Here is a 25,087-nt window from a genome sequence, read left to right as displayed (position 1 = left end):
AAGTTAATGGAGCCGACAAAAGAGCTCTATTAAATCAGCCACAAAAGTAAAATGGAGACGAAATGAAATGGGAGAAGCACCTTGGAATCCAATTAGCTCCATTTGCCTTCCTTGAGAGAGAGCCCCATATGCCTGCTGAGATCTGTGAGTGGCAGTTGGCAAGAACAAACCCTACAGAGAGATGTTTGAATAGGCTGTTTGCATTCTTTTCCTTCCCACTTGCGTTTCCTCGCTTCTATCTCTTCATCACAAGCTTAAGCTCCACTCACTGATCATCCTATGCTTCATCATCTTTCACTTAGATTTTTGCTATTTATAGCTTGGCTTTATTCACTTATCAGATGCTGTTTGACACCACAGCGCCTGAACACATCAATATTGCTTTCAGCGCCTGTACACATTCGAATAATTAATTATCTTTGGGCAGCACCTAATTAGATGCTCCCAGTGTGAGTGAAGGGTTTCTGACAGGGCGGATCTGAAGAACTTGCTGAATATTGGAAGACTACAGCTGTTTCTTGACTCTTGGTTCTCTGGCTGTAATTCAGAGACTTTTCAGTTATGGCGGTTATTAAACACTAGTATTCTTAATTAAAGGTGTGAAACATGATCATCCCACAGGACGAAAGTCTTCACATCGCAAACGACAGACTTACAGTGTATGATTTATATGTGTTATCTGCTGAACTAACAATTCTGAGAAGGCTGGAGATCAGTGGTGACTGGTGGTCAAGATTGGGTATTCAGCAATATGAAAGGGACAACATAGGCAAAGTGAGTAAGAATGTATGGAATCACCTGGAAGCATCTGCACAAATTTTCAGTGCACATATACATTTAGAACTTATGAATATAGTCCAATTTAAAGCAAAAACAGGATTCTTGGAAGCATCTTCACATTAATAGAACTAGAGGAATCTTTTAGCCACTAGAATATAAAAAGGCAGGTCTCAGTGTAAGAAAGATGCTAAAAGCTGATCCTTCAGCTGAAGCAATAAAAAAGCTAAGTTTGGGTTACTTATAATTATAGGATATGTTTCCTTGTTGTTTCAGGGAGGCCCAAAACAACAAGATGTTGCCATCAGTGAAGGACAACAGTGGAAGCCATGGCTCACCCATCAGTGGGAAGCTGGAGGGCATCTTTTTTAGCTGCAACACTGAATTCAACACAGGCAAGCCACCACAGGACTCTCCGTACGGCCGCTACCGCTTTCAGGTGCCCGCCGAGGTGCTCTTCAACCCTGGCACCAACCTATACTTCGCCGACTTCTACTGCATGTACACGGCCTACCACTACGTCATCCTGGTGCTTGCGCCGCGTGGCTCGCCAGGAGACGAGTTCTGCAAGCAGAGGCTCCCCCTGCTGGACATCGCTGACAACCCCTTCCTGACATGTGTGCAGGACGAGGATGGGCGCCTGACCTTCCGGCATGCGCAGGACCTCATCCTGGAGGTCATCTACACAGACCCAGTGGACCTGAGTCTGGGCACAGAGGCTGAGATCAGTGGCCACCAGCTCATGAGTATGTCCACAGTCAATGCCAAGAAGGACCCCAGCTGCAAAACCTGCAACATCAGTGTGGGCCGCTAGCCAACCTGCTTCACCTTTGACCTCCAGCTCCCAATGATGTGTGTGGTTTGACATGTTGCATCCCCCATCTTACTTCTTTTTCCCTCCAGTCTCTTCTCCAACTTCTTTTTTTTTTTGGCCTGAAGGCTCCTCCTCAGCAGTGATTCTAAACCCTGGTCCTGGAGTATACCTGCCAGGTACATTTTGTTGTGACAAGAGGTGTAATTTCCACTGGGGGAAGGGGGGGTCACATCTCAAATTCACTTTTTACTCCAACATGCTCTCAGAATTAGACATTAGGGTTGGTCTACTCTTACTGTCCAACTGTCATAGTCTAAATGACAAAAAAATAGCATAGCCTGAAGCAGACTACACTACTGTTGTATGGATTAGTGGACTACAGCCATCTATTTCCATGGTTACCTCGCATTCATTTCCATAATCAGACTAGTAACAAATTCTGAGAACACATGCCCCATTACTGGATAGCTAAATGCTACTACAGGAAAGATGTATTTTCCTCTACAGTCTAAATTCAGTGTCCTCCCTCTATAGATCAACTGCATTATGGTCCCTCATACAACACCCGCTCTACTTCCAAAACTATATGTTGGATAAAGGAAAATGTTAATATATGCAGGACAGGGTTACTCCAGGACCTGGAATTTAAAGCACTGCACTAAAACATGCGTCTCACAGTTTCTTTTCTTTTTTGGGTTCAATATATTGCTTCCCTAATTTTAATGTTTGTTGGGAGGTGAGATGAAATTGTCAGTTAAAATGTGACCTTCGATCCCTTAAACTCCCCCACTGGCTGTGACGCATCAAACAGAGGTTCCTTCACGTTATAAAGCTGCAATGTAACTTTTTTTTTTTTTGCCAAAGGTGACAACGTAACGTAGCCCACAAGGTCAAGCTGCTGTAGTCAACCAATTGTAGCCAAGTTTAACGAGGCATTATAGATGTGTTTTAATGATACACACTTACGGGATCATTCTAATCAGTATGGCAGACTTTCTCGCAGCATGGCACTAATACTGAAAAGACGTTAGCACTTCCGTAGTCGCTGTTCTGCAGTGTTTCATGTTATTTATTCCAACCAAAAACCACTACTTGCTGTGTTTAACACGTGAAATAAAAATGCAGAGGAGTATACATAGAAAAATATTTATTTTTTACTGGTGTATAGAAAATGGACGGAACCAGAAGTGCACAATACCGAGGATTTCTGTGGCAAGGTGTGGATTCACAGTATAGCAAAATAAATAAATAAATAAATAAATAAAAACTCACACAAATCTGCTGCATAAACCAATGCAGAAAGGAACGTGCACTAAAAGCTAACATTCAAATAGAGTAGTTGATCATCGTGGCTGTGTACATCAAATCCAATCTGGAACATAGCAAATATGACACAGAACAAACCACATGTGACTGCAGAACAGTTCAACAACTTCTTTTTTTTTGTCTTTTTAAGTTGACTGGCATGCAGAGACACTAAACACGACTGTAACGGTGGAGGAGGAGAGAGCCGTGTCGATAGTTTCATTCAGAGTGAGCAGAACTGCACGTAATGTTACAGAACGTGCCATTTCTGCCACATTGAGCATATCTCCTGCTTCTAGCATAAGTACTGTTACATAGGTTCAGGTGGGGCAGATCAGGTAGCTTTCAACAGGCTTTTCTTTTTGTTCCTGTGTGTTGTTGTGGTATTGGGCCGTACAAAAGAGGTCCATTGTGCTTCATGGTAGAGTAGAGTCCTGCCATCATACAACTCTTCTATATCTTCTGAAACAAATTGTTTGTTAAAATCCTGCTTCTGTCTATTAGCTTCCACTTTCTTCACAATTGAGCTTGTCCATCAGAAGGATGCTAGAAGGTACTCATCTCTCTTTACGTGCCATTTTCATTCCTGCTTCTTTATTTTATCATGACAGCAAATTGTGCAGATACATTCTGTACCGTTCATGTTCTACATCGGTCGCCACTGATATCGCTGTTTGTTTCAGGGAGCTACTGAGTTTGCATATGATTGTAATTCTAAGTGCTCTGGATTTTGATTCCACATTTAGCATGAGAAATTTGGGCATTAGACTTAGTTAAAGCCACTCATCACAGACCCCCTGAGGATCAGATGCTGACCGCCATGTCGCTAATCAGCTCAGAACGACACAAACTCAGATCAGAACAAGAAACCAAGAAAAAGATTTGCATATTGATTCAGGCTTTGGTAATCAACAGAATAAAATCTCTTCAAAAATGCTGTAAAGTGCCATTTTTCGTAAGCATAGCCTCGATAAACAACTTTTTTCAGTTTTCTCTATCTGTCAGTATCCACTGAGATTGGAATGAAGTATCAGCACAATACAGAACAGACACCTGTATTTACATGGTATGTCATGCAGGCTTTTTTGTAAATTCCGATTTATGTCTGGGAAGTATGGGCAGCTTCAAATAGAATCAATATTAAAGTGCATTGTAGTGTTATTATGGCACGAGCATGTAAAATGTATGAAAAAAAAACTATATGTTTTGGTCCAAACATCAGGGTTTGTACTGAAAGGCAAACAGGGAGATATATATATATATACTGTCCTCTGTGTGTAATATATATATATATATATATATATATATATATATATATATATATATATATATAAATATACATATAATGCACATTTTACATAGTCTTTGTGGTTTCCTGTTTGCTAAGCAGAACCTCCAGCAATCGCAGTTTGGCTTTGAGGCTTTTGTACTCTTGGTATTCCTCCGCCATTGGAATCCGGTCATCCTTTTGTGCAGTCCTTATGTGAATTAATGAAAAAAAAAAAACAGAAAAAGAGAGGAAGATTAATAGAGACCATGTGAGCCCAGTTCAGCAGTGAGATTAATCCTTGTGTTGCCTTATCAAACTAGTTTTGTACATCAGTGGATATCAGCTACACAGAAGAGAAGTGTATTTTATTTTCTGCGATTCATATGAAAATGCCGTGTACAGAATCACTGTATTTTTTGTGATTTAAGGGTTTTTCTTCTCTCACTCTTTCCCTGTCTGTTTCTTTTGTGTACTGCAGATTAGGTGTGCATTAAGCTAACTGTACTGAATCTCCTTGTGGATGTTTGTCTCTTTTCATTTCACTTCTTGTTCATGTTTTAAAAGCCAAACGTAACATGAGTGTTCATTAAAACATGTTTAACTCCAGTACAGTGTGTCACTCGAGTGCTACCTGCCCATCTGTCTGAAGAACTGCTCCTCAAACTCCCTGATAGCTTTCCGTCGCCTCTTCTTTTCAGCTCGAGTTTCTCGTAGACACTCCAGCAGCTCAGACCTGGAATACATTTTAGCTCCATTTAAACCACACGGCTCAGTAAACCCCTTATCTCCCATTAGTACTGCTCAGATTATAATCGGCACTTGACCTTGGTGCCTGAAATGACCCAGGATTTAAACAATAAGTGGAAAGATTCCCAGTCTTGTGTTAAAGAGATGGCTTGGCAAAAACAAGTCTCATTACGGCTCATAAGGCTTATATCCAACAAATCTTGCAAAGTGTATTCCTAAATCCTCTAACTGTAATTGTTCAGTAATCTAAAATAGTATTTCTAAAACTGAATGACATACAGGGCCTCATTCATAAAACCCAGCAGTAACAGAGCTACAAAGTATGTACACTTACAACTGTAAATACAACCCAAACAGATCAATGAAATGTGAAAAATGATGGTTATCCTAATTGAGTGATGTACAGCCATACTTTTTTGAAGACTTGCATGTGCTAACAAACGTGTTTAAAAACATTCTTCAAGCTTCTAAGAACTTTATTGGTGGGACAGTGTTCTGTTATGATAGCTAATGGCACATGCAGTAATCACCCTGGGCTCAGTTTTCCTTTGGAAATGCTTTGGAGTATTAAGATCTTACTTGGTAGAGGGAGTGTTCAATGCCTACTCTTCCATGGTAAAACCAGCCCTGACCAGTTTCCTAGGTATGGCTTCTATTTCTTCTATCTTATGGTATAAGAAATAATAAGTCGACCACATCTTAAATGGGGTCAAGGTAGGGGCTTACTTGGAAGCCGCGTGGAGGTTAGACATTGTGATGCCTGGGTGCCGCACTGCTTTCACTTCATCCAGCGGGGACACGAAGGCCGGGTCACTGTCCTCTTCGTCATCCTCCTCATCCATTGACTCTGGTGTGGGCTGCCGTGGGGGTGGTGTATGTTGCACGTAGTCTTCATCAGACCCTTCCTCTTCCTCCTTAACCCAAAAAATAAAGAAACAAGAGGCTGTACTGCATTTACCTCTTCATTAGCAGGCCAAGATGCTAACATGCTTGGCATCTTTATTATTTGACTTTGAGTTAGATAAGATGCTTGTTAAGGATCACTCTTGATTAAAATGATTCATTGTTGCAGCACTTAACTAGCCTACTAGTCACAGTGACTGTAGTGAATCAGGGCTGTAGAGGCATAATTGATGTTTCTTGCATTACTGCTCTAGTACAACACAGTCAATGTTGAACTTACTATAGTGGTAATTGTAGGAATGGCACACAGTAGGTGCTTGACCATCTGGTATCGGTCATATAGCGGTTTCACCAGGTTCCTCTCCTGCTTGGTGCCCTGCAATAGCAAAGTCACAGTACAAGAAATCAGCACACCAGAAGAGCCGTGGACCAAGTAATCTTTTAGCTGTTTTGTATAGGTATGGGAAGATCAGTGCCAGAGTATAAATATGTCTGGTCCAGTTGTTTCCTTTTCAAAATTGAGTCTTTCCTTTTGAGGGGGCCCACAGACATGACAAACAAACAAACAAACAAACAATAAATAAATAAATAAATAAAATTCTGGTGCATATTAATGACAACAGGCTCTCATAATGACTCACTTTGTTATTTGATTCGACCAGTACCTTCGGCTTCTTCACAAAGGAGTGACAACATAAGAAAAGCAACAATAAAAATGAGGGCAGAGAGAAATAATTACACAAAGAAACTGACCACAAACAAAGTGAAAAATGGAGAGGATGAGGAAAGCTAAGCTGATGAAATGGACACTAAAAACAAAATGAGACGTGGCAGCATGATAAGACAAGCAACAATGACACAGAAGGCCATTACTTCAACGCTAATCTCAATGCTACTTAATGGTAACAGTTTATTTCTAGTTTTTTTATTTGTTAATTTTTGATTAGGGTAATTGATGTGTGTTGATGAGTGTGTATAGCTACACTGTTATGGCTTGCTACCAAATTGTTTGTTCCCCTCTGTATAAGATTATAGCTCCATTCAAGTCACTCTCTGATGACTGTATGAAAATATATTTTTTATTTTACATGCACAACAAGCCTTTTAAAGTGATCAGTACTGGAACTAGAGTCAGTATACTATCCTTGGTATTACTTGGTGTTGGATTGAAAAGACTACTAAAACAAGTCGTTTAAATAGTAAACAAGCTCTTACTGGGCGTCCGTGAAGGCTCTCAAAATAAAGGAGGCATTTCTGCAGCGTGAGCTTCTCCAGGGCCATCTGCCTGTGGGTCATCTCCTGAGGAGTGAAGAAGTCACGGTTAATCATCTCACATACCATGGGCCCCTCTGGTTTGGGCAGCACAAACAGCATGGAACCACAGATGGCCTCACCTTCATGTTGTCTGGTAGGCCCAGGGCTTGGCGTTTCTCCCTCAGCCTCTTCAGCAGCAGGTCCACAGTCTCCTCCAGTGAGGGCTTGTGCTGCTGTAGCTCTGTCGCCTCCTGCAGCCCATTAGAGTACCTGCATACATCGGTGGGCTCGTCATTCTCCTGCCCTCGAGACTCCTCAACAGACTGCTTCAGTTTCAGATCTGAAAACAAGGTTATAAAACAAGACGTTTATCTAGGACAGTGTTTCCTAGTTCTGGCCCACAGTCCTGCACTGATTAGTTGGATCATGCATGTTGGGAGCTCGGAAAACAGCAAAAACGTGTAGAGCATTGGGCTTCTAGGACCAGGGCTGGGGAAAATGACACACAAAAGGAGCACACAGTCTATTTTGGACAGTGCGCATACACTGATGTGACAGTTGTTCAGGCATGTATTTGTGCATTTTGTAGATACGCACACTAGACCATTCTCTAGACATCCCTCACAACAAAATGGCAATAAACTAGTTGTGGCTTTAAAATACTGTTAAAAGGAGCTGATGGCAAATGTTCCACCCTCAGTAGATCAGCATGTCATCAGAATAGCTTCAATATAAAGACCCACCTTTGAGCTGCTTGCGAGACCTGGCCAGTTCACTCATGAGCTTGAATATTTCTGGATTTGCTGACTTGTCATTGTGGGAGGGCTGGAGTAGAGAAAATAAAAAGCATTGAGAAACAAACCTATTATATATATATATATATATATATATATATATATATATATATATATATATATATATATATATATATTATTAAAAATGGTTTCTTATATAAGGCAGTGAATGAGGCCGTTTAAGGTTTGTGAACACTGTAATATTTTGATGCAACTGATGCACAATTATTTTAAGGTCAGCATTCAATGTAGGTGCAGTAATTGTACTGACCAGCAGAGGGGGCAGTAAGACAAGGAGAGGAATTTACATGCTGGAAGCTGCTGCACATGGACTGACCAACATTCAGGTTAAGTTCATTTCACCTGAAGTTAGGCTGTTTTTAAGTTATATCTTCTGCAAAACTAAACAATACTGAGGGTCTGACCAAAACAACCCACAGTTCAATTTTGCTCAAGATCTTGCTGGGGTTGTACTGTGTACAGTACTTTGTTTCTGTGAATTGCAGAAAGTTATTCTTATTACACTAATGAATCCACAGTAATGAATCCACACTGGTTATACTCATGTGAATGAGTTTATATAAAGCAGCTCTGTATTACCTTGTAGTTCATCTCTTGCTCGAAGCGTTCTTCAAACTTGCGTATTTTCCTCTTGAGGGTTTGGATGTGTTTGGTGAGTAGCGGAATAGACAGCACCTCTTTAGCATCGTCAGCAGCCACAGGTCTGACCACAGCACGAGGCCTGAGAGAGAGAGAAAAAAACACTTACTGTACACATAAACACACATACATTTAATTAATAAAAGTACAAAAAGTCCATGGAGGTTCAAAGCTGTTTGAGACTTGTCAGCTAACAGAGGAACTAATGTCAGTTACCAAGAAAAAGAATAGCCTTTTTTAAAGTAGGTCACAGAGAAACACAAGGTAAGAGCATGTGTGTGTGTGTGTGTGTGTGTGTGTTTCAGAGGATTCTAGGTCAGTGTTACAGTTTTGTTGGGTGTTTGTTGTGTATATTATTCTACAGTATAGGCATCCCACAAATCCAAACCAGACCAAAAGCATAGTTGCAGATCTGTTAATAAACCTGAGGGGTTTACAGCAGACAAATGGTCGATCCTAAGGCAAGTCTTACTTTTCTGACTCTTCATTCAGTGCATTGCAACCATTGTTATCCATAATTGGCTTTTGCTTCTGTAGAAGGCATCTAAAGATCTAAAGATCCTATCTAGAGATCATTTCTATAAAAACTAAATATTTGGATGAATTTTTGTAACAGATCTCATTATCAGACTACTGTGCAGACTGTGCGTTTGCCTTAGGTAGCCATGAAAATTGTTTATATTTATCTTAGCAGTTAATGGGTCCTTTAAACACTATATAACATGAGGAAAAATCCAAGTAAAGACAAATACAGGACAAAATAATGTGTTGTTCTCATGTTGGTTAGAAGAACACGTTTGGTTGGTATTTTCTCAGTGAACATCAGCCTCTGAATGGATTTGTCCAGTTCCACCGGCAGCTCACCTGTTTTACTTTAATTAAGGACTGATTTAATAAAACTAGGTATTGGATGGTAACATTATTCTAATGTTAGTGCCGTCAGAAACAATAAAGTAGTGATTCCCACTACTGGGTTCCAAAGGACCTCCTGTCCTGCGTATTTTAATGTCTACCCTGCTCCCAACACACCTGATTCAGCTAGTGCTGGTACTGCAGAGAGGGTATAGCAGAGTTACCGTAGTGTACAACACTCCAGAACACACCTGAAAGTCCTGAGCAGGGTCCAAACCAAGTTTCATGTTTTTGTTACATTTTGTTTCGTTCAAATTAAAGCAACTATCATGCAGCAACTATAACAGCTCCCGTCGCTCATTTTTACTTCTTTTCTTTCTTCTATTGTTTAATAGGTGACAAGAACTTTCCTGTAATTGGTCCAAAATTCAAAACCACCCAAAATCCAAATTCTGATTCAGCTAGTTCGAGCAGGGAACCACTAAAAGGTGCAGGGTGCAAGGTAAAATACTTTATTTTCTGGGTTTTTTTGGTTTACTTTTACCTAAAAATTATCAGCCTTAACAACCCAAATGTAAATGGTAGTAGCTGGCTATTAAAGATCAGTTTCTAAGGATCGTCCAAACTCTTGTTCTTTGTTGTTGAAATGAAGATCAACTATCCGCACATGTAAAACTGTCTTTTCATGGGATGTATTTACTATTTCACAGCACTGTATATTGCTACATACACTGCTGTACGTGGTACCCTAATACCCTAGTGCCACGCCAATGTCACAAGTTTCTAAGAATGATCAACCAGCCAAACAAGTCAGTGATGGTCCTGTGGTGGTCCCTTTTTATTAATAGGGGAGTTGAAGGCGGCAGATAAATTGTGCAGCAACAGATGGGCTACAGTCAGAAACTGTAAACCTACAAAGTGCACCTACATGGTTTTGGTGTACCTGATAAAATCCCTGAGAAGTGCACAAGCAGCAGCTTAGTGTGTGTGTGTGTGTGTGTGGTGAAAGAGAGAGAGAGAGAGAGAGCATCACCATACATGATAAGTTGCTGGAAGCAGGGAGGTGATGGTGCACTCTCTGGGTCTGTGTTGAATCTCTGGCTGAGGCTGAGGCTGGCACAGCGGGGGGAAGGCAGGGGGCTGTTCCCGTCTGTGATGGAGTAAATGAGTCGACTGGGTCCGGGACTCTGCTGGGGCTCAATACAGTCCACTTCGGCCTGCCTGGAGTCTACACACACATACACACACACACACACACATATAGAATGTCACATAGTGATAGCGAGAAGACCTACCGCTGCTCGACTAAGATTAGAGCACCACACTGACTGAGCCTTACAGTCTTCATTCACAAATCAAGAAGAGTGTGTGAAACCCTGGCAGGTGTCATCACAGCTTAAAAATACAGGTTCTCACATTTCAAGTTCTCTGCATGTGTAGATGATATTCCCATCAACAAACTACAATTAGCTTTAAAAATGAGTGTGGGTCGCCCAGTATGAGGGGCTGAGTGGGTCGTAAGGAAGCTGCATCAATGCATATGTTTTACATTGGTGTGGGGTTTTCAGTGCCTACTTATAGTGCTAGCTTATTCTACTATTAGTAATTGTAAAGAGTACCCCTAAGTAGTTAACAGTGTAGGCTTTTGCAAGTTTCATCCTTGTATCATGTTATGCACTTAAGTCTTCTTTCACTTAATGAATACAGGTGGGAATACAGGTGGGTTGCAAGACAAACAGTAATGCAAGAAAGAATTAGAATATTAATTATCCGTACAATATTAATATTCCACAAAACTATAGCAGACACAGATAAACACTGAGAAAATGCTAGCTTTCTTATCTCTATATGTGCATAAAGGTGAGGTGGGGTAGGGCATTCTAGAGCAGATTTTCTGGGAAAACTTTACTATAAAATAAAAAAACCTATTATAAAGTGGTCATTTTAAAAATACGTCAGCTTCTCAACTCAAAATAAATCAGTCCAGGAAGTCACATTATATTAACTGTTTACTAAAAACAAAGATATTGTACTTCAGGATTAATTAAAGGCCAAACTTACATAAACTGGCTGTAAAATTTACAGAAAAACAAAGATCCGATCCATACAGATCCAATACCAATGGCGATACTCAGTATTAAAAGAGGTAAGTATTGGGGGCAGAAAATCAAAAGACATCCCTAGTTTAGGACATTGCTATTGCCAGTCCTCTATTTAATTATCACTTTAACTGCTTAAGGTTCCCATATTAGAGCTGGACCTTAACTCTGCATCATCTAATTGAACAGAAAAACAGTTTGCCTTTGGTCTAAGCTGGTAAAAGCTAGTAAAAGAGTCCCGTTAAACCTTCATTAGGCCTGGCATGTTTGGGAAGTTCTACACCTCTTGGACAAGAGTCTGTGGGTGGTTAGAATGGTCCTTCCTCTCCCCCCCAATCATTCAGCATGATGTTAGCCAATGTGGGCGACTGTTAGCTGACATAACAGAATTGGCAGTTCGGACGAATTGACACGTACTGCATTTTTGTGGCGTGAGAGACACAGAATGTCTGGCTTTTGTTTTGCTGCCCTTAACATTTATATGTGCAAGCAGTTCAGCAGAGCGCGTTTGTACTAATGCAAATGTACAGAATTAAAACTCACAATAATTATCACATTTACATATGACTACCCCTTTAGCCTACAGCACTTTAGCTGCCCATCTATAATGAAGTGATAAGGAGTGTTGGTTGAGTTACTGGAGTGGACAAGGTAAGGCTGTTGCTGGTTGTAAGAAAGCAATGGATTGTTGCAGTCTTCTGCAACAGTGTCCAGACATCCTTTTTCACACTGGAAAGTCCAGAGCAGGGTCCAAACCAAGGTTGATGTTTTTGTTATTTTTATGTATCTGTCATTTTTAAAGGATTAGTTTTGGTTTGCAATTTAGCAAGCATGCTTAAGATGATGTACGTACATCCCATTGCCATCGCCTACATGGGCTGCATCTCCCTATACTTGACACTGATGTGTGTCTGACAGTGTCAGTGTCAACTCCCTGGAAAAATGAATGAACAGATTCATTCCATTGCCACCAAACTGCTAATATTTAGCAGAATAACACAGTACTCAAGATTCAAAAATGTACACGCTCGACATGCAACGTGTGCTTGATATGTGCTTTTTAACACCTTTTTCTATTCTTTTCTTATCTTCTGTTGTTTAATAAGTGACATAAGTAATACATTGTTAGGTTTAATTCTGTTTAATTCTAAGGGATAAAGAGAGGTTAATACATGATAATGTAAATATTTAAATATGACTGTTATATAACAGCACAAAAAATGCCATAGGTAGACTTCAGAGGGAAAAATAAAACAGTATGGGCCCAGTATTAGAAAAGATAGCCAGATCTATCCTGGCAGAGGTCTGTCTTGTAATGCGTTTTCCCAGCACTACGATAGCCATTGCAGAAACCTATGAGCAACAGTGCCTGACTGAATGTGTTCTTTTAATTTACTCAGTCATGGTCAGGTTTCAAATGTAAATGCTACAGGTTTTTACAGAAGCCAAGAAAGCCAGGTCCAATATCGGCTCATAGTGGACTGAGAGCATAACCGCAGGTACAAGAGCAAATGAAATGACAGAAGCAGCTTAATGATAAGCAGCAGGTGGGATTGGCTCCAGGGGAAGTGGAGTGGTGGAGAATAATAACTACCTGATGACACACACACACACACACATGTACATGAATACTCCCACACAACACACATACAGAGATGCTTATGAGTCATCAGAGACTCGCTGACCTCGCCTGCCACTGCCGAAAAAGATAAACAAAATCTCTGGGCGATCCATGACTGGTTTATGTTCTACAAATAGAGGAGTGTAGAGGAGGGGAGGGGGGACCATGGTCAGTCTGACGCAAAAACAACTAACATACCGAATAAAGCTTTCATCCACTCACTCTCAAACTGATGTGAAGAGAAAGACAGCAGGAAAGGTGAGAGAAAGAAATGCCAGCAGAATGTAGATGTGTTTGAACACAGAGGTGTGTGTGTCTACGTGTTTAGCTCTTACTGGGGATCCACCACATTTATTTACTTTTATCAAAAACCTAAAATTGTTTGTGCTTCTTGTTCAGAGATGATGTAATGCACTGAATGTAAATATATTACATAAAGACAAAAAGCCTCCTGTAGCCTTTAAGTAGCCACCCAGACTTTAGGATGGCCCTACAATGTCAAACTGTATCTACCCTGGCACAGTTTATAATGAGTTAATGGAAGAGACAAACTTTGAAATGTAAACACTGTTGTTCCTCTTACAAAAAACAAAAACACGATAACCAAAACAGAGCTTAAAACCAGCCCCAAACTGTTCAGTAACAATCCTGACTCACTATATTTACAACCCCAAAATGTTATACACTCAACATACTGGCAAAAGCCCTAGTCAAAGTGGTAAAGCCAAATCACGAGGATAATATGGTGTTGTTGATACTGGAGAGCAGAACATCACCTTAAGACTCTACTAGTTGTAGGAATACGGGTTGCTATGGGACCCAGGCCTTGTGATCGTGGCTTTTCCAATGCTAGTATACGCAGAAGGTGAGCTTAAACTCAGCTCGCAACATAGCTAGGCAATGGAGACAAAGAGGGATCTGCCTAAACTAAAACTAGACTAAAGCTAATACTAGCCTTTTATTTTCTCTTCTCTCCAACGTCCGGAACCAACTCCCTTAGAAACAAACTGGACTACCTAATCTGAACCAGAGGAGAAAGTAGCAGTTCTTTTTATTGGTCAGACTCAGGAAAGTGAAATCCGGGAAACCGAGTTGATGTTAGACTGAAATCTGACCCGCTACAATTTCTTCAGCTTGCTTACAACATTACTATTTGCTTAGACTAGGGAATAATTAGCAGTAATAATATTAATAATAATAATAATAATAATAATAATTAGCTAGTGTTTCTGTTACAGTGTTAAAACTTTGCTATATTCTGAGACTTCTGTGAGCCCTACAGTGTTGTAAAGCAGTCAAATAAAGCAGACCACAGCATGTTTTATTCTGAGGTAAGTAACAGGGTTGTAAACAGGCTTGTAACAGCCTTTTTAATGACATACTTTATCACCTTTAATTGCTCACTCCTGTAATTTATGAATAGCCTGATATAATAATCCTTCTGATATAATAAAAGTCACTGAGTTTAGGTTAAGTAAACTGTGCTGCTGTAGTGTATTTCGCTCCTGTGGAAATGCCATGCCCATTTTAATTTACCACTTGTTTCAAGCCTAAGTTGTGTTGGGTGATGTGGAGCACAGCAGTCTTTACTCAAAGTCATCCATATAACCCGTGCAAACATCCCTCAAAGACAGCAATACAAACCTAAGTGTGTGTCGGTGTGAGATAGAGTCGTGCTGGGAGGAGGTGTGGGCAGGGGGCATCTCTATCCAAACTCCCTGCGTTATTAATAGATGCCTGCGAGGTGCCAAAAAAGCACAAGCAAAACAAAAGCAAAGCGGTCCCTCCCCCTTCCCTCCAGACCCAGCCCCAGTGTCTCAGCCACGTCCCACAAACCCCATTCTCAGCTCCCATCATTCACTCACCTGCTCCAGCTAACCGACTCACTGAATCGCACATGAATCAGCGCATACGTTACAGGTATGCGTGCATTTATCCAGTAAGCCATTCTATAAAAACCAGGGCATAGTATTATCCTCAGCTACACTGCAGATATACCTTTACTTATGCATTCGGTTATTGAATCTCATATGAATCGACACATTAAATACAGTTAGGCTGTGCATCCGTTTATCCATTCAGACGCTGGCTTGCCACATGAATCAGCGCACACTGACGTCAAAGGTACGTTACAGTCATGCCTTCAGCCACTGAAACCACTGTGAATCCTCGCTTATGCACAACTGCAGCAGTTATACGTTTAGCTTTCGAATCCCACGTGAATTAATCGCACCCTTGCAACAGCATGCCTTAATATCCCCCCCGTGCAAAACGCGCGCGACCCACCACGCCTTCCACCTGCTGTGAGCCGTGGTCACAGTGTGGCTGCTGTTACCTTGCGGGCTGATGTCCTCTCTCTGGCTGGTGCGTGAGGAGGTCTGGATCTCCTCTCTAAAGCCCAGGCCAGGTGGGCTGTCTTCGGGCGAGCGTCCCAGGGGAGGGCTGGAGTCCTCCTCCAGAGCCTGGAGCTTTAGGAGCGAGCTCTGCAGGCAGAAGCAGAACATGGCAGAAGACGACAAGAAAGAGGGAAGGAAAGACACAGGTAGAGACAGAGAGAGAGAGAGACGAGCAACCACCGTCTCCCGGACAGCGGATGGAGAGCCGGATGCCGCTGCAGATCAGCACGCGCGCGCCTTTCGGCCGTGCAGGCGCGTGCGTCCGGGAGAGAGGGTGTGCGCGGCTGCGTGCGTGTGTGTGTACGTGCGCCGATCGCCTCGCTGCGGCAGCTCCTTCCCGCGCATGGATTATTCATGCCACTCTTGGAGTGGTGGGAAAAACGGTAGAGAAAAAAGGGAGGGATAGAGTGTGAGAGAAAGGGGTGTGTGTGTGTGTGTGTGTTGGGCGGGGGGTTGTAGGGCGGGGGTGTCTACAAGCGTCAGCAGAGCGAAGGCCGGCTGAGACTGGCTGCAGCAAGACGGTTGGATGATGAAGGGGCGGGGTGGGACGCGCGCGTGGAGGATGGAAAGATGGATGGATGCGTGGGGTAAAGAAGGATGGGGAAGGAGGGAGGGAGGCAAGGAGGGTGCTTTCTCAGGATTTTCCCGCATCCGGGGGTGGGTAGAGGAGTATGGGAGGGGGGAAGAATCTCACTGAGTGCGCGTTGACGTCATCATGCCCCTCCCCTCACATCCATTCATAAAACACAGGAGGAGGCGGACAGTACAGCTGCCAGCAGCAGCAGCTGCAGTAGACGAGAGAGATTCACACACACACACACACACACACATATATATATATATATGGAGAAGACGTTTTTGTGTTTGTAAAGTGTTCTGTTGTAAGATACAGATCCAATTCTCTGCTCTTTCAGTGGATCCTTTCTCTCTCTCTCTCTCTCTCTCTCTCTCCCTCACTCTCTTTCTCATCGCTTTATCGCTCAACATCTCTATTATCTCTCTCATTCTCTCACTGGCACCATCTCTGTATCTCTGTCATCCTCTCTTTATTCCCCAACTACTCCCCCCCCCCCCCCCCAACCCGTCACTTTCTCTCTCTTTCACTCTCTCTAGGACTAACTGGGTCTGCTGTAGGAGCAGTAGGCTGATGTTCTGTTTGCTTCACTGAAGATGACTCATCCTCCTTTCTATTCCTTCCTCCCCTACTCTTTCTCTTTAACTCTGCACCCCCCCCCCCCCATCTGTCTCCATCTTTTTGAAGTAGAGAGTGCATGCTTATGCACACAGGAGGCATCCTCCTGCAACACTGCCACACATGCAAGCATTGGCTCCTTACAGCAGAGTATTGTGTACGCTTGTATGTGGGTAAGTATGTGCACGCACAAGTTAGGAAAGGTATGACACAACACACACTTGACGCCAGTATCTGACCTTAATTTATACTGTAACTGTCTAATGTAGTGAACAAATAATAACTACCACGTCACCAAAAAGTGTAATTCAAGCTGCATGCCTAAATGACTAAATATTGTGTAAGTGTATGAGATGTAAACAGTGTAAGTACAGAGTGTGCAAGTAGTTTAAGTCTAGGGGGTATTGGCAATGTAAGTGTAGGGGTATAAGTAGTGTACGTGTAGGGGTGCACATAGAGTAAGAGTAGGGGATGTAGGTGTAGATAGTATAAGTGTAGGGGTATAGCTGTAGGTTGTGTAAGTATAGGGATGTAGGTGTAGGTAGTGTCCTTTAATTGATAAGTGTTGGGGTGTAGTTATTAATGTCAGTGTATGGTGATGTAGGTGTAGGTAAGAGATTGTATGTAGCCTAAGAGTAGGGGATGTAGATAATAAAAGTGTAGGGAGTGTAAATATCAGTAGTGTAAGTATAGGATGTGTAGGTAGTTTACGTATAGGGGTGTAGTTGTATGTAGTGTAAGTGTAGGGGTGTAGGTATAGGTAATGTAATTGTAAGGGATGTAGGTATAGGTAGGGTAGGGGATGTAGATAGTGTAAGTGTAAAGGGCGTTAATAGCAAAATAAGTCACTTTGGAGCATTTCTATTGGTCTATATTGACATAATGTAAAGAACTATGAAAAACTGTAAAAATGGAGATACAATGTTTTTGTGTGAAAGTGACAAAATGTGGAACAGTTTAATCAGTGTAAATGTAAGTAGTGTAAGTGTAGTTTAAGTGTAGGGGATGTAGGTAGTTTATGTGTAGGGGTATAGGTGTTTGAGTATAGTGATGTAGACGTAAGTAAATGTAAGTAGTCTAGGTGTAGGTGTACGTAATGTGAGTCTATGGGGATGTAGGTGAAGGTAAGGGCATGTGTGTAGCGAGTAGGGGTAGTCAATAAACGTGTAGAGGATGTAAATGTAAACAGCGCAAGTGTTGTGGAGTGTTTAATCAGTGTAAACGTAAGTAGTGTAAGTGTAGTTTAATTGTAGAGGATGTAGGTAGTTTATGTGTGGGGTGAAGGTATAGGTAGTGTAAATATAGATGATGTAGGTAGTTTAATTGTAGTGGATGTGGGTAGTTTTTGTGTATGGGTGAAGGTGAAGGTAGTGTAAGAGTAGGGTGTGTAGTTAAGTTAAGTATAGGGGATGTAGGTAGTTTAATTGTAGGGAATGTGGGTAGTTTATGTGTGGGGTGGAGGTGTAGGTAGTGTAAATATAGATGAAGTAGGTAGTTTAATTGTAGTGGATGTGGGTAGTTTATGTGTGGGGTGGAGGTGTAGGTAGTGTAAGAGTAGGGCGTGTAGTTAGGTTAAGTATAGGGGACGTAGGTATTTTAATTGTAGGGAATGTGGGTAGTTTATGTGTGGGGTGGAGGTGTAGGTAGTGTAAGAGTAGGGCGTGTGGTTAGGTTAAGTATAGGGGACGTAGGTAGTTTAATTGTAGGGAATGTGGGTAGTTTATGTGTGGGGTGGAGGTGTAGGTAGTGTAAGAGTAGGGCGTGTAGTTAGGTTAAGTATAGGGGACGTAGGTAGTTTAAGTATGGGGTGTAGGTCTAAGTAGTGTAAGTGTAGGTGTGTAGGGAAAGGTAATGTGAGTGTTGGGGATGTTGGAGTAGTGTAAAAGATTCAAGTGTAGAAGACATTTTGGAACTATGAAAAACTGCAAAAATGGAGATACAAGGTTTTCACATGAAAACGACAAAACTGTTGAACAGTTTATTGGTGTTCATTGCAGATTTATTTTTTGAGTGCATTCTGTATTAGTATATGTGAAATTAGCATATGTGCTAAATACAGCCCATACGCTTTTTTTTTCTAAATGAGGGTCAGGTGAAAGGACATGGTGGCGATGTTAATGATATATGTCATAAAGTAATGGCATAGTAATTAATAAAGCAAAACTTTGTATCTTTTTGGCTCCAAATCAGAGTCTAATAGCTCAGCTAATAGCTTAATTCCTTAATAGCTAATAGCTTAATGACAGAAAAACAACCAGTGCTATACACTATTACCCAGTTTCTCCTAATGCATGATCATATCATAGTTAGCAATTAGGGTTGGTGCACATTTATTATACCATACCTTTTATACCTCATATATTGTATGCCACTTCCACTACAAGACTTTTATATTATAAACATGGGTAATATTCTTCCACCACAGCCTTTGCAGTGTGTGTGACCTTGTCAATTCTGCCATCCTCTGGCCCTTCATCAGTGAAGTTCAGTAACACAGGATTGCTGTCCTGAACACAGGATTACTGTCAGCTGGATGTTTATTCTGAAATATACACTCTTTTCACTCAGATGCTACAAGGTGCACATTATCAGTTAGCCACAAAACTAGAATGGCCAGATTACAGTCTGCACAAAAAGTCCTTTAAAGAGCCAGCAGGATTCTTGTGGACAGATGTGATCAGGATTAAACTGAATCAGAGGGATGGCTAGAGCAAAGTGTGGAGACAAAAAAAAGAAACTGCCCACACTCCAAAGCATACCACCTCATTGGTGAAACATGGTGGTGGGGTGTCATGGCTTGGGCACACAGGTACTGGTTAACTTGTAATTGCTGAAGACATTAGCATGATGAATTCTGAGGGGTATAGGAACATCTTATCTGCTCCAGTTTCATTAAATGCCTATAGACCCATTGTTTCATTTTACAGTAACAGTGCTTCATTTTAAAGCAACACAGGTGTTTTTCAAAGAAAAATAAATGGATTTGATTCAAATTCAACGGAGCATGCGATCCATATGCTAAAGAAAAAACATAAGGGAACAAGGCCCTGATTTGGAGCCAGAAAAGATACTCAGCACCTGGTGATGTCTATGAATCTCAGACTACAAGCAGTAATTGCATGCAAGAGATAAGCAACAGAATACTAAACATGACTGCTTTAATGTAGCTTTCATTGCTTTGTCCCAAACATTCTGATGCCTTGAAATGAAGGAGTTTGTGTAAAAAGTATTGTAATTTTAACACAGTGAAACTAAAATGTATGCAGGAATGTATGCATCTAATATTATAGTCTGGAATGTGTATTTTAATCATGTCTGATTCATTTGATTTACATATTTAAACTGGAGCAGAGAAGGGTATCAAGGACAAATGTATCTTTGTCCCAAACATTATGGAGGGCACTGTATGGTTAAGTCAGGAGGGCAGGGGGCAACTCAGGTTTTCCTTATAGGGCTCTGTAAAGGCTAAGTGACCTGCACTGGCAAGATGCCACGCCACTCGTTAAGAGCTTGTGGAGGCTATGGGAGGTGAGTGGACAGCAAGTTAAGAATGTGTGGAAAGCAGTTCATTTTATTTATTTTTCTCAGGTCGCTTGTGTGGTCATAATAAAGGCCAGAGGAGGACCTAGCAAAACGTATTTAAGTAAAAATCAGCGTATTTAAGTAACAACGTTTAATAACATTTGATTGTAGCAAGACAGAGATGTGTGTATGCTTTTTACCTTGCATGGTATCTGAGGATCATCTTTGTCCTCAGCCAGTAAGAATGTGAAGCTGTAGGGGAGACATACATAATCGTAAACAGCAAAGGTGAAAAGGACAAGTAAGCTGTGTCAAAACATGTTTTTTGAAAATGTTTAGAAATGAGGTTGATATAAGGAAAACAGCGCTAAGCTTCAAATATATCACCTTTCAAAAAGACACACTTAAATGTGTGTTTATTTATTTATTTATTTATTTATTTATTTTATAACACACTTAATATGGAAAACTGAATACCAATGTCAGTAAAGCTGGATGAGAAAGGAATTTAACATGCTGATTCTGAATAATAAATGGAATGGGTCATATCCCCCTCAGTCATAAAATGCGCTCCAAAGCTTAGGCTGCAGCCAAGGTAGGGAGTAGAAAGGAATGCGGTAGGAATGTCCCATGAAAACTGCTACCTAGTAGGCTTGGTCACACAAACGAAACTGTCTATCTAGGCTGCATGGTGTCATCAATGAAAAGGTCCTCTTTCATGCGGTTCATCCAGGTAGTAGGTGCACAGAGAACTGTGGTTTACCAAGGGCTGGGGCGGATACATCAGTTCGCTCAGTGGGCTCCGAACATAGGTTGCATTTCTGGGCTGTATGCGAAGGGTCCTTCACTTTGGAACAGCCTGCCTTAGCAACTGAGAAATGCAGCCTACTTTGATTGCAGCCTAGGCGTAGCTTAATTCAGTTTACAGGCAACTGAAGAATATTGTTATTGAAGGTTATTATCACTCCTGGGATATTGCACAAAAACGTTCTCTTACTGAGGGAAGACTTTTATCAATAGATTTTGGGCAAAGGTGTCCAGAATGTTACATATTTGAGGCCTCACCTCACAACTTAAGGGTCTGCTGCTAACCTCTCAGACATGACAGGACACCTTCAGAAGTCTGTGTCTATGTCTCAACAGATCAGGAAGCAACAGGGTTAAACCACCTAACCACTACACAATAGTGGTTAAGCAGGTGGTTTTAATGTTATGACTGATAGGTTTCGTGTTCTGTATTCAGTCTCAATTAACAAGTGCATGTAAACAAGGAACTGCATGTATTGCTTATTTTCAGGAACATTACAGTACTAACAGCCTATGGTTATTAATGCAGGGACCAGCAGACTAGACTTTTTATTAGACTCTTGAAACATTGAAGCATTTAGCCAGCGGCTATGGAAGCTATAGACAGACTCAAATGTGAAAAGCCATTTTTCTACTTTCTGAACTGCAGAGGTAAAACAACTCAGCAGTTCAGAAAGTAGAAAAATGGCTTTTCACATTTGAGTCTGTCTATAGCTTCCATAGCCGCTGGCTAAATGCTTTCCCGTGCTGTACTTGTGCTGTAACCTACTTTCCTTGTTGTTTCGGTCATTGCTCAGATTAAAAAAGCAGTTCCCCTAGCTATGAAGAAGCACGTCTGTTTCACTCAAAACACACTGCTATTCTCCTCAGTGAATAAGCCATCCCATCTTTGGCTTTTAGCTTCAGCTCTTCATACCAGAGTCGAGGTGCTGCACTGTTACTGGCTGTATGAGTGTAATTTCAGTCTCAGTCTTGTTCACTGGCAGTGACAGAGTGCTACCTTAAACATGGAGGAGGAGGAGGAGGAGAAGTGTGAAATCTCCATGGTTCCAGGGCTCCAATATACCTGCGCAGTTCCATTTCTCTCTTTGCTGCAGGAACAGACTCCATCTATCACGACACAACCAGACAAACCATGAGTCAAGTCAAGCCGACTACGTGGTCTATGGTTCAGAGTAAGTAAATGTTTGTATTATAAGCTGGAAAACCCAAAACCTTTATAATTGTGCACCCTATTGGCACAATGCCAGGCATAGTTTAGAAGGGTATAAAGCACCCCAGCAATGAGCTGTGGAGCAGTGGAACTGTGTTCTCTGAAATGATGGAGCTCAATCCAGTACTTTTGGGATGAGTTTGGGATGAGGTGGGGTGTTGATCATCCAAAATTCAGACCTCACTAACACTCTTGTCACTGAGTGCAATCAAATCCTCACAGCAATCCCCTAAAGTCTGTAGAAAGTAGACAGTTACTCCAACAAAACCAGGATAAACTATTTTGAATACCTTTGATTTTGGTCCTGGTACTGAAATATTTTTATATTTATTTTTATTCAAACTAATTATTGATTTGAACATAGCAAGCATTACTTTTATTATTATTTATCCAATTCCAATCTGGCCATGACACACTGATATGTTTTCATGTCAACACCAGAGGCAGCAGAAAAAACAAGTGGTACACTCCTACATACTGTGACTCAAATGTCTAAATCTCATACACACACACACACACACACACACACACACATTGAAACATGCATGCATGAGCGTGGACCATGCAAACCCGACTTTAAAGCTGGAAGCTCACTGAGCCGTATGAATCTGCTTATCATCTGCTTAACACATCCTAGCATAGTATGCAGCTCATGGGCAGATTGTGTTGACTAAGTCTGTATAGAGCATGCTAGCATTCTGTTCAGAGCTTAACCTTTATAAAGCACCCCATTGTTCCTCCATCACTTAGGCATTAAGTGAATCTGAGGCACGCAGCTTATGGCCGCAATTAAGATAACCTACATTTCCCAAAAAGAAATATTGCTACTGGAAATAAAATGGAATAATGGCAAATAATAAAAAAAAACTAGGATCAGTAGCTCGGAAGCTCTCAATCAGGTTCATTTTTTTTTTTTTTTGTGCAAGGTTAGTGTCTTACCTTATGCAGGATGGATATATCCAGACTCCAAAGTTTTCCTCAATCCATGCAGATATGCACACCCTTGCAGAATATTCCCAAATATTCTATTCCTTTCAATCTTTCTTTGCTTACTGAGGCAAGAGACTGTGCAGTCTCACATGCACAGAAAAGTGAGAGAAAAACAGAGAAAGACAGAGAGAGAGAGAGAGAGAGAGAGAGAGAGAGAGAGAGAGAGAGAGAGAATATTGATGTGATTGGTGTGATAGGTCTTGACAGATTTGGTGCACTGAGGCTCACATTTAGTACCACTGACCTGTGCCCGTTGGCAGGCTGTGGGAGCAGAAGAAGACAGTCTGCAAGCCAGTGGGACACGTGCGTGTGTAAGTGTATGTGTGTGTGCATGCCCTAGACTCAATAGAGCACTGTCCACAGTGCATAGTGCCACTGTTAGCAGGATTCCCTCTGGGCAAAAACATTAAAGAGTGCATGGTGTCAGACCAGATCAAACCAGCACTCACTCAGCAGACTACATTACACACACTGCTAACTTACAGTAGCACTTCATCAGCAACAACACACAGGAGACAGAACGCCCTGACCTCACGCCACCATAAAAGAGTTTTGGTTGTAGAGGAGAATGCTCAGATTTGTAGCTCTTCTGATGACTGTTTTAATAAAACATTTGAACAATCTTGATCAAAGGCCGGAACGATTTCAGTTAACCGTTCGGTTTTGATCTTTTATCAGGTGACCAAAATTCTATGTCAGAATCAGGTCTAATGCCAACATCAGTTTGCTGTAGAATTGCCTGCGCTATAGGCTATAGAATAGCGAGGACAGCTGACACTGATATTTAGTTGCTTTTAAACTGTGGTGTTGACTAACCAAAATCCAACATCTTCCAAACATCACGTCCCAGTGTCATATTGAAGTAAAATATCAACATTTAGTACAGTGAACTCACAACATCTGCAAAACTTCATAATGTTCATTTCCACACATGAAATGCTGACATTGTTAGACATGTATATGTTATGTTTTAAAGAAACCAAACTGTGTTAAGTAACAAAAATTCAATGTTTGGGTTACTCATTTAGGCCCAACTTGGATTTAAATATTTGGATTAGAGTGATTTTCATTTTCAACTAAAATTCAATGTCTATCCAACGTCCAACATCCCTCTGACAACTAACGTCCGGTGCCTGATGTAAATAATTCTTTGTTACGGAACAGAAATCACTATGCCAACACTATGCTTAAATATTGGTGTGATGTGCGACTATGAAAAGAAAGCCCTAACAGTCTGTCAAAAGGCCAATATTCCAGAAGGCTTAGGGACATAAAGGCTTGTTTTTTGATTAGCAGTATTTACTGCCTTGCTGCTCTCCCATGATAACTATTGTTATAAATGTTGTTAGTTTGTTTATAAAGAAGAATAGAACTATTTGACTAAAGACTAGTGATAAAAGCTTTCTTTTTATTGACAGAGAACTCTGCATAGGAAAACATTTGACCAGTATCGATATCTATACAATCTGCTTTGTTGAACTACATGCTACAAGCTGGTTGACCAGAATAAGGTATGTTTTCATTTAAGGTTGATGATATAGCTGGTCTTACATGACCAAACTGGTCCATCGGCATGACCAGGTTGATGACCGGCTTGATAATTTTGCCATTTTTTTTAAGCTGGTACACAGCTATACTGTGACAGATGCAGTGTGCGTACCATCACACTCAAGATATAGCATATTCTATGCTAGCTGACCGGCTAAACTGGTCTACCAGCTTAATTTAATTGATCATGATCATGATCATACCATCATAGATTATATTTTCACCTGGTTGACTAGTTTTTCAGCCACTTTGGCCATTAATGACCAGCTAAAACCAGCAATCAGCAAAAGTTGGTTTTAACAGGATTTTTAGCAGGGACAGCA

The 25,087-nt window shown here is 41.2% G+C and overlaps 2 protein-coding genes across 5 annotated transcripts in view; one reads left to right on the top strand and one right to left on the bottom strand.

The window, feature by feature from the left end:
• Nucleotides 1-4,772, top strand: part of phyhiplb (phytanoyl-CoA 2-hydroxylase interacting protein-like b) — a 33,374-nt gene extending 28,602 nt beyond the window's left edge. For both annotated transcript variants that reach the window (XM_072667013.1, XM_072667014.1), the window contains exon 5: nucleotides 1,054-4,772. In XM_072667013.1, coding sequence (XP_072523114.1) covers nucleotides 1,054-1,591 — 538 coding nt within the window. In that variant the 3' untranslated portion in view covers nucleotides 1,592-4,772. The remainder of the gene's footprint in view (nucleotides 1-1,053) is intronic.
• fam13c (family with sequence similarity 13 member C) lies at nucleotides 2,722-23,251 on the bottom strand. 3 transcript variants are annotated; one of them, XM_072667010.1, is made up of 14 exons: nucleotides 23,166-23,251; nucleotides 22,014-22,123; nucleotides 20,407-20,458; nucleotides 15,432-15,579; nucleotides 10,415-10,604; nucleotides 8,465-8,606; nucleotides 7,814-7,895; nucleotides 7,211-7,410; nucleotides 7,032-7,115; nucleotides 6,458-6,490; nucleotides 6,097-6,192; nucleotides 5,640-5,827; nucleotides 4,798-4,899; nucleotides 2,722-4,374 (listed from the first exon to the last, which is right to left on the bottom strand). In XM_072667010.1, exons 2-14 carry the CDS (start codon nucleotides 22,121-22,123, stop codon nucleotides 4,251-4,253), a joined length of 1,551 nt encoding a protein of 516 aa, XP_072523111.1. In that variant the 5' UTR covers nucleotides 23,166-23,251; the 3' UTR covers nucleotides 2,722-4,250. The 3 variants fall into 3 exon arrangements, with proteins under 3 accessions (XP_072523111.1, XP_072523112.1, XP_072523113.1); XM_072667011.1 differs by lacking the exon at nucleotides 6,458-6,490; XM_072667012.1 differs by lacking the exons at nucleotides 6,458-6,490; nucleotides 20,407-20,458; nucleotides 22,014-22,123; nucleotides 23,166-23,251 and having other exon boundaries at nucleotides 15,432-16,419.
• Between the last annotated feature and the right edge of the window lie 1,836 nt (nucleotides 23,252-25,087).

The sequence above is a fragment of the Salminus brasiliensis genome, chromosome 22, assembly GCF_030463535.1.
Source record: "Salminus brasiliensis chromosome 22, fSalBra1.hap2, whole genome shotgun sequence".
NCBI classification, from domain to species: Eukaryota; Metazoa; Chordata; class Actinopteri; order Characiformes; family Bryconidae; genus Salminus; species Salminus brasiliensis.
This window is presented reverse-complemented; position numbering and strand designations above follow the sequence as displayed.

What these genes read in the sequence shown, in the direction of transcription:
- fam13c (XM_072667010.1), bottom strand. Translation starts at nt 22,123, where the DNA reads ATGGAGTCTGTTCCTGCAGCAAAGAGAGAAATGGAACTGCGCAGGTAT. An exon ending in ATCCTCAGATACCATGCAAG is followed by an intron (nt 15,580 to 20,406) that starts GTAAAAAGCATA and finishes TTCTGCCTGCAG; the next exon opens with AGCTCGCTCCTAAAGCTCCA. An exon ending in AGCAAGAGATGAACTACAAG is followed by an intron (nt 7,896 to 8,464) that starts GTAATACAGAGC and finishes TCTCTACTCCAG; the next exon opens with CCCTCCCACAATGACAAGTC.